General features: G+C 32.8%; 1 protein-coding gene across 7 annotated transcripts in view; it reads left to right on the top strand.

The window, feature by feature from the left end:
* LOC145246680 (uncharacterized) overlaps positions 1 to 6,377 on the top strand; it is a 225,955-nt gene extending 219,578 nt beyond the window's left edge. For 6 of the 7 annotated variants that reach the window (XM_080108400.1, XM_080108395.1, XM_080108399.1 and 3 more), the window contains one exon: positions 5,356 to 6,377. In XM_080108400.1, the coding sequence (XP_079964526.1) occupies positions 5,356 to 6,328 (973 nt within the window). In that variant the 3' untranslated portion in view covers positions 6,329 to 6,377. The remainder of the gene's footprint in view (positions 1 to 5,355) is intronic. The other variant, XM_080108396.1, reaches the window with a different exon arrangement.
* Positions 6,378 to 9,021: the final 2,644 nt, after the last annotated feature.

The raw sequence follows: 9,021 nt of genomic DNA, 5'->3' as shown, positions 1-9,021 counted from the left end.
AGTGATCGTTAGGAGCTCATTAATCTCCAACTTTCTGGTTTATCCAATCGAGAAATCGGTCGCAGATTTAAATGTGATGAGAAAATGGTATGAAAGACCGTGCAAAAGCACCAAAACACCGGCAGTGTTCGTGATGCCCCTAAATCTGGTCGTACTAGAGTTACTTATAACAAGGAAGACAATGCTATCAAGGTCTGTAGGCTAAGAAACATATTTAAAACGGCTCCCCAAATCCAACAGCAGTGCAATCTTATTAAATGTGCTCTATTTCTACTATCAAGAACAGATTAAAGGAATTTAATTTGCGAGGATATGTTGCAAGACGCAAGCCAATGCTTTCTGTAAAGAACAGAAAGCGCCGTCTGGACTTCATCAGATGCAATGAAGATCATGACTCTTCATATTGGTCAAAAGTGCTTTTTAGTGACGAAAGCAAGTTTAATAGGCAAGGCAGTGATGGTAGGCAGTACGTACCTCGGAGAAAAGACGAAAAATATAATCCTGGGTCTCAGTTTCAACGCTACAAGATAGTGGAGATTCAGTTTTGGTGTGGGGCGTTATTAGTATCAATGGTCCAGGGCTATAGTTCGCTTGCAAGGTCGAATTTATTCGACCAAGTACATTAATATGTTGACTAAGCATTTTCTACGCTACTTTAGTCGGAATTTAGATGATAATCCCATCTTCATGCAGGATAATGCTCCCATTCACACAACTGGCAATGTCAAGAGGTTCCTTTAAGAGCATGATATTCCGTGTTTGGTTTGGCCTGCACAATCTCCAGATCTCAATCCCATCGAAAACGTATGGTATTACATCAAGCAACAGCTACGCAATTATAAAATTTCAAATTTGGAAGAACTTTGGACAAAAATTAAAGAAAAGTGGGATGCCCATTTCCTCGGAGTATTGTTGCAGCCTAATTCAAGGAATTCCCATAAGATTGCAGACTGTCAAATCGCAGAAGGGCTATGCTACTAAATATTAACTAGTTCATTGTGTTCCTGTTGTGTTTGTGTATCATGAATGCCCTACAGTTACATTTAAATAACAATTTTCCATAGTGCGGACTTTCATTTTGCCTCCTCAATTTGAAGTTATTTTATTTTAATTGACGCGAACGCTAGAATATTTCAATTAAAAGTCAAATATGAACAGGTAAAATTATAGAAGAATAAAAGGCGAATCAAATGAGGTAGAGGTTGTTTAAACAGTTTCATTAAATTTAGCTTAAATTTACAGTTTTTGAAAAAATTACAAGTGCGGACTTTTGTTTTGCCGCCTGTGTATATATGTGTGTGTTGTATGTGTGTTGTGTGTGTGTTGTGTGTGTAATTTTTTTCAATTTAGGTAAACAAAATTGACATGTCGCTACAATAAGTCTACTGTTTCTAAAAAGACCCCAGCCAGTCCTTTCTGGTTTAAGTAAAACTGGAGGTTTATTCTCTCCTGGCGATGTATTTTTAAACTAAAACAGTAGATTTATTGTAGCGACTAATGGTAATTTTGTTTACCTAAATTGAATAAAATAATATCCTGCTCGTTGAAATTCAGGATATTTTAAACCTGTAACACACACACACACACACACACACGCACACGCACACGCACACACACACACACACACACACACACACACACATATATATATATATATATATATATATATATATATATATATATATATAGCTGCATGTGTGTGTAAAAAATTCTCCCATAGATTTCAACGTATGTTCTAATCTTGAATGTTATTCACGCAACATTGCGACCAATGTAACCCCTGGTCTTCTTCAGATGTATCTTGTCAAACTCGGGAATCTTTCTGTCGAGCATGAGAATCTGCTCGAAATTCTGTCCTTTAGTTCTTCCATTCCATAAGCGATGTTTCTGACGAAGGGGAAAAATATCAGTGTTTTCCGGTTGGAATTTATCTTAATGGCTTTTATTATTATTATTATTATTATTATTATTATTATTATTATTATTATTATTATTATTATTATTATTATTATTATCATTATTATTATTATTTATTATTATTTATTATTATTATTATCTATTAATATTATTATTAATATTATTATTATTAATATTATTATTAATATTATTTTATTATTATTATTATTTATTAATATTATTATTCTTATTATTTATTAATATTATTATTATTAATATTATTATTATTTATTAATATTATTATTATTATTATTATTATTTATTAATATTATTTATTAATATTATCATTATTATTTATTAATACTATTATTATTAAGATTATTATTATTATTTATTAATATTATTATTGTTAATATTATTCTTATTAATATTATTATTATTATTTATCATTATTATCATTATTATTATTATTATTATTATTATTATTATTATTATTATTATTATTATTTATTAATACATATTTTTTAACTAGTTACATCGAATGGCTTCATGCCATGTCCGGGTATGAAATAGTCGTCCGAGTAATCCAAATACTATAAATGCAGGACTTTGGTTAACTGATTGATGCTGGAGAAGCCTCATAATCTAACTTTGCTCTCTACGCGTTTTAAGTGTTTCTGTCTTCTTTGTGTCAGAGATGATTCAATCTCTGAACGAGGTCAGAATAAAGCATGAGTTCAGACTCGGAATAGGAAGCGTAAGATCAGAACTGCTGAGTCCATCTTGTTGTATTTCTCTTATCCAATCATAGTTACTTGGTTGAGTTTCTGGGGGGAAGGTCATCTGCCATCGGTTACTTGCACCTACTTTGAAACACACTTGAACTTCTTTTCTCTTGGGTCAGCGTGATTAGTAGAAAGAACGAGTCAAGTGGGTCACCACGAAGGAGAATGCTCAACCTCAATAATACCGGAGATATTTATAGCTGGACGGATGGTAGAGAGAGAATGAGAGGAAGAGAGAGAGAGAGAGAGAGAGAGAGAGAGAGAGAGAGAGAGAGAGAGAGAGAGAGAGAGAGAGGGGTAATAAGATATAGAAGTGAAACGCACACCGACATGTTCGCCTTGCAGAGTAAAGAGCTTCTTTGGTTTTCGGTGTGACTCAAGGGTACAAGCAATGGACTAACATTTTCGAGATCTGACGAAACGTTAAACCCAAACTTGCTTTCTGTAAAAGCTGCCACCGACCTCAAATATTTATATTAAAAAATAACAAAACATTTTTTTTTTTAATTCAATCACCCCAAACTAGGGAATCATCTCTAACTGATATTAATTTATTTATTGCGGACTATTATTCTCATCTTTCTTAGATGTTGTTTCACGACGTTTCGGCCAATTATTCCTCTGGCCTTCGTCAGGTGGTAACCGCGACGGATAGGAACTCTGAATCTCCTGACTGCATTCACTGTCTTCCGTAGTTGTTGTCATCTCACCACGTTTTTGGCCAAGTAAGCCTCTGGCCGGCTTTTGGGTAGGATTGAAACCGCTATCTTCAGACAATTATCACCTCGAATCATAGAGATTCAACGTCTCTATCAACTGCGCCACGGGCGACCAAGGTTGAATTTTTTTGTGGTCTTATAAATTCATGTTTTCTTTATTATATGATCTGCCATGGTCGAGTCCGTACCGAATGGTGTATATATTGAAACATCATCTAAGAAAGATGAGAATAATAGTCCGCAATAAATAAATTAATATCAATAATACTCATCTCAATAATGAATTCCAATTAAAATAATATATACATCTTTAACTGTTATGAAAGTTTCTGTACTTATTCATTATTAATGATTCATTATTATTTATTCATTATTAATTAACGGAGGGATCGCCCGGCCTTGTTGAGTTGTAAAATAATATATATATATATATATATATATATATATATATATATATATATATAAACTTGTTCACAATGGATTGAAAAACTTGTTGGGAATAGTTGTAAGCGTCTCTGAGGAGTGACTGGATGGAAGATTTACAGTTCTATGGACGAGAGGTAATTGTCCATCCTTTCACGAAACAGCTGTAAGAGCTTAACGCCAAAATAAGTGAATTTCTATTCATGTATGTTGTGATTTTATTCAATTTACGTATATATGCTCTGAAAACTCTTTGGAAAATTCATTGAGCTGAGATTATAATTGAGTTGGTATTATAAACAATTATATTCTAAACTTGCAACAGAAAGGAATTGTTGATAAAATAAAATAATATATATATATATATATATATATATATATATATATATATATATATATATATATATGTGTGTGTGTGTGTGTGTGTGTGTGTGTGGTGACCCCCAAAAAACGGAGGACATTCTATTCAGTTTTTTTTCTGAGCATTTTACAGTCAACGGAGAAAAAAAAAAGGCCAAAGGCCCTAATGTTTTAATGTAATGTTTTGAATATAATACACTAGTTATGACAAAAGGTTCATTTTATTCGGACAAAATACTAAGAAATGGAACCTAATTAGAGTTGGGACCCATTTTTTTTGGGGGGGGGGGTCAGCCATAGAATAATATATATATATATATATATATATATATATATATATATATATATATTGGATGGTTACGTACCCAGGCTCTTTAAAATGTTATTACTGTTTTCAAAATTTACATTGTTAATTTTTACCTGTTTGACCCTTATTTATAGTGCTTCCAGTATTTTTAGTCTTTTTACGTTTGGATCCATATAAACCATTTTCGTGTTTTCAACTAAGAGTTTTCTAAATTGGGAATGTTGGCAGCCATTTTGTCCAAACGATTAACCCTTCACCTTTCAGATCCAAGTTCGGTTTGTCAACACCTAAAACAATGTTTATAATTGTTCTTGTTTATCAGCAATACTTCAAGCAAACTACCTTTTTATATATGTATATATATGCAAAATAATTCACAAAGCATGTTCCAAATAAAGAGCATACGCTAAAGTACAGGGTGATCCCCTCCAAAAAAAACCCCCCAAAAACAGAGGACATTCAATTATATTTCTGAGCATTTTACAGTCAACGGAGAAAAAAAGGCCAAAGACCCTAGTGTTTTGATGTGATGTTTTAAATATAAAATAGTTATGACCAAAGTTTCATTTCATTCGGACAAAACACTAAGAAACGGGGCCTAATTAGAGTTGGAGCCCGTTTTTTTAGAGTCACGCTGTATTATCCTTGTTCACAGCTGTTTCAAAGCAGTGTTTGTTTTAATCATAAAATGAATAAAAAAAAATTTATAATTCTGCAGAAAACAAAATTTACGTTTAAATCAGAAATCTTTTCAACTTAAGTACAATACAAAAGAAAGGCATTTCATATGCATGTCCAATAAAGTTTTCAAATGTGTATATTTTTTGTTGTTAATAACTCTAATATTCTGTTCTTTAATTTTCAGATTTTGGGACACTCAACTAGATGTAAAAACAGTCGGCGAAATCGATGAGATCGATAAGATCGAAAAGATTGACCAGGTTGTGGCTGAAAAATGTTTGGCCATTCACGAGACTCCCAAAGAATCGATGGGATCCAGCCAGTTAACGGTAGCAACTGAGCACGAAGAGACGGAAACGGAACAAGTGGAGACGTTCGTCGAGGAAGAAGAGAGGACGTTCTTTATGAAAGACGTCCAGGATCCACGCGACGATTCCGTTATCTCATTCCAACACGCCGTCATGCTGGGAATCGTCGACCAAACAAACAACCGCTATATCAATCCAGACACTGGCAATAGCATACCGCTCAGGGACGCCATCAACGCAGGTAAGATCAGCCTGGAGTGGACGTCGAGGAAGAAGATACGCGAGGAAAAGAAATCCTATGGCCTGATAACGATTAAGACGACCAGGGAGACACGTCCGTATACCATCATGGAAGTTGTTGATCCGAAAACAGGAAAGCCGATTCCAGTAGCGGAAGCTATGGACCAGGGTATCTTGGACACGCACAATTCCATCTACAAGGGGAAAGATGGTGAAGACATGCCCCTAACCGAAGCGATTGACCTTAAGAAGGTGATTGTTGATTACCACGGGGACAAGAATGCAAAACCAGAAACGGTTACGAAAACATACGCAGTCAGCGCTGTCGTTGATCAGAAGAAGAAAGATAAGATTCCGTTTGCTGAGGCGATCAGCTGCGGCATTCTTGATAAAGAACACGGTTTCTATCTAAACAATGTCACCGGGAAAAAGTTCAATCTTGGAGAAGCCATTATGAAAGGATTCATAAAAGCCCGGGTGGTGACAGATGTGAGTAAGTTAGACATTAACCCCGAAAACAAAATCGTCGTCGAAAGGATTCAAAATGTCCGCGATAAACTCATGAGAGGTATTAAAGCCATTAATGCCATGAAAGGGCTTAAAAAGTAATATATATATATATATATATATATATATATATATATATATATATATATATATATATATATATATATATATATATATATATATAAGGCGTTGTTTAACAAAGGGATTTTTTTTCGGACTATTTGTAGATGAACAATTATAATTTCAATTACTTACAGACAAACAGTTATCCTCATTCTGGTTATTATCTGCTGGGCATTTCCACCTTGATAGATCCCCCAGGCCTTGTTCCTGTGTTTATGAGTGTTCTGGTAATTTTCTTTATAATTTCGAACCGAGCCTTTTATGTTTTGATAACCCGAACTTAGAATTGAACTCACGATATCTAGGCTTCTCCTCCAATCAGTAAAGTGAATTATTGACTAGATTACTGGCTCCTATACTTTCTCAAGAAACAATGGGTATCTTCGTGCTTGTGTAGCGATGGGTTTATAGTGAAACTGATCCCTAATTTCTCTTTGTTCAACCAAAGGTAATGTTGGAATAAGAATAGTCTATCGAATTAAATTAAAAAAAAAATCGTTTGAAATGTTAAATGTCGTTATCCAATGCAACAGAATGTAGTTATCAAACGTAAATGCATCAAATATATCTAAATTTATCAAATATGAATGAAATAATCATATACAAAGAAGGTCTGCTGTAACGCCAAACCATTTTTGGTGATAACACTTCAATCGAGGACATCGATTTGACTGTACGTAATTCCGAATATAATTTGAAAGTTATCATGATAACAGGGGGGGGGAAAACTACAAAAGAAACAAAACAAAAAAAAATAATAGAAAAGTAATATAAAATCCAATTAATGTTGGCTCTAATAGAAATAAGTTTAAACCCTTTGTTTCAATGATTACGAATCGTAATCTTAGCTTGTATAAGCAAAAAAAAAAAAAAAAAAAAAAAAAAAAAAAAAAACAACAACAACAACAACAACAACAAAAAAACAAAAGAAAAAAAGAAAAAGAAATAAGTGACATTCAAGCTTCTTAATTAATATTAGTCTTTAAATTTCCGTGATGAGAGAATTACAAGTTTCATTCATTCTTATTTCCTCATCACGATTGACGTGAGAGTCTATCTTTTTGGCATCCTTCGTTTACACACACACACATACACACACGCGCGTGCACACACATACATATGTTATATATGTTATATATATATATATATATATATATATATATATATATATATATACGAAAAGATAGAGAGATAAAGATTAAAGTTACATTAGACCTTTATTACATTATCATATCAATAAGGTTGAGAATGATTACAATAAATGAAAAGGAAAATGAAGGGGGGACTTTTTAGGTCATGGCATTTCAAAGCTAAATGCTTCTCATCAGAAGAGGAGACAAACCAGCATTATTTAAGAGTACGGGCAAAAAAGATAACACTGATTTTATACACATTTAGTCCGTGTCGTTAATCACTTGAGCACCGTCATCTCCTTATATACAAAGAACATGACTCGAATGTGTCTCTAAATGATCCACGACGATCCAAATATTTGCACGCATTCCAAAGTCGTTTCTGTATATAACACTGTACTGGCCGAAACCAATCATCATTGCCAGATTTTAGTATATGACCACATACGGAGAGCTCAATACGCCCACGAGCGATATCTCACGTAAACCTATATATCTAAAATACAAAACTTGTTTATTTGTCTCTCGACTTTTATTCTTTCGCCGTATATCGGAGACCCCAAGTCAAATACCAAGTTAGACAATTCTATTCTGTTGTGATGGCTTGTATGAGACACTACTGGACCCATCGGGGACACCCCTTGTGTTATTAAAAGAAATGAAATACTCGTAACTAGCTTTTACTTTAATTGTATGACACTTTGAAAAATTACATTTTTTTTCGACAAAAATACGCGCATTCGCATTATCGATTCCTTCTTTTGTTTATTGGAAATGATCGCGTATTTATTATTTTTTTAAATGTATTATGAAAAAAAGTGAAGTTATATAATCGTATGTTAGCGATGAATTTATAAGCATTAAATTTTTTCACTAGTTTGTTTGTGTATAGTTTTATGACATTAAACAGTGTCTTCTGTTTAGCTTAGAACATCAGACGGGGAAATTTAAAAGGTGCTCATGCATTCAAATATAAATAACAGCACGGAATATCGACAATATATTTTGCCCAATACAATATTGCACGTCAGAAATCGCCATTGTTCTTCAAGGTGATGTAGTTTTTTTTTTTCGTCTTTTATTACTTGAAAATATGGTTAGATTATTATATGGTTTTAGGATTCATTTTAATTCGTCAAAAATAAGTTTTAGTTCTCGAGAATTACTCTATAATATTAATATATATATATATATATATATATATATATATATATATATATATATATATATATATATATATATATATATATATAAGCATAAATGTTTACGAAAACAATTACGAGAGAAGCATTCATCGTTAACTGTTTGCAAATTAAATAAATTCGCAAGCCTGTACAAGTTCTAATCGAATCAGAGACTAGATTTTTTTTTATAATTGCATTAGGAACTATTTCGTTTTGCTAGTCACAGGCTGTGTGTCCTATAGCTTTGTCAATGTTGGAAAAGCGAATCATTAAAAAAAGAAAAATTCATAATTCTTTTATCTCGCACACTAAATGCATCATGAATTTACCTTACTTTAACTTAAGTAATCAATGA

The sequence above is a fragment of the Euprymna scolopes genome, chromosome 24 (genome assembly GCF_053919585.1).
Source record: "Euprymna scolopes isolate OS-2025 chromosome 24, ASM5391958v1, whole genome shotgun sequence".
NCBI classification, from domain to species: Eukaryota; Metazoa; Mollusca; class Cephalopoda; order Sepiida; family Sepiolidae; genus Euprymna; species Euprymna scolopes.
The sequence above is the reverse complement of the archived record's forward strand: the minus strand, read 5'-3'. Positions and strand labels throughout refer to the sequence as shown.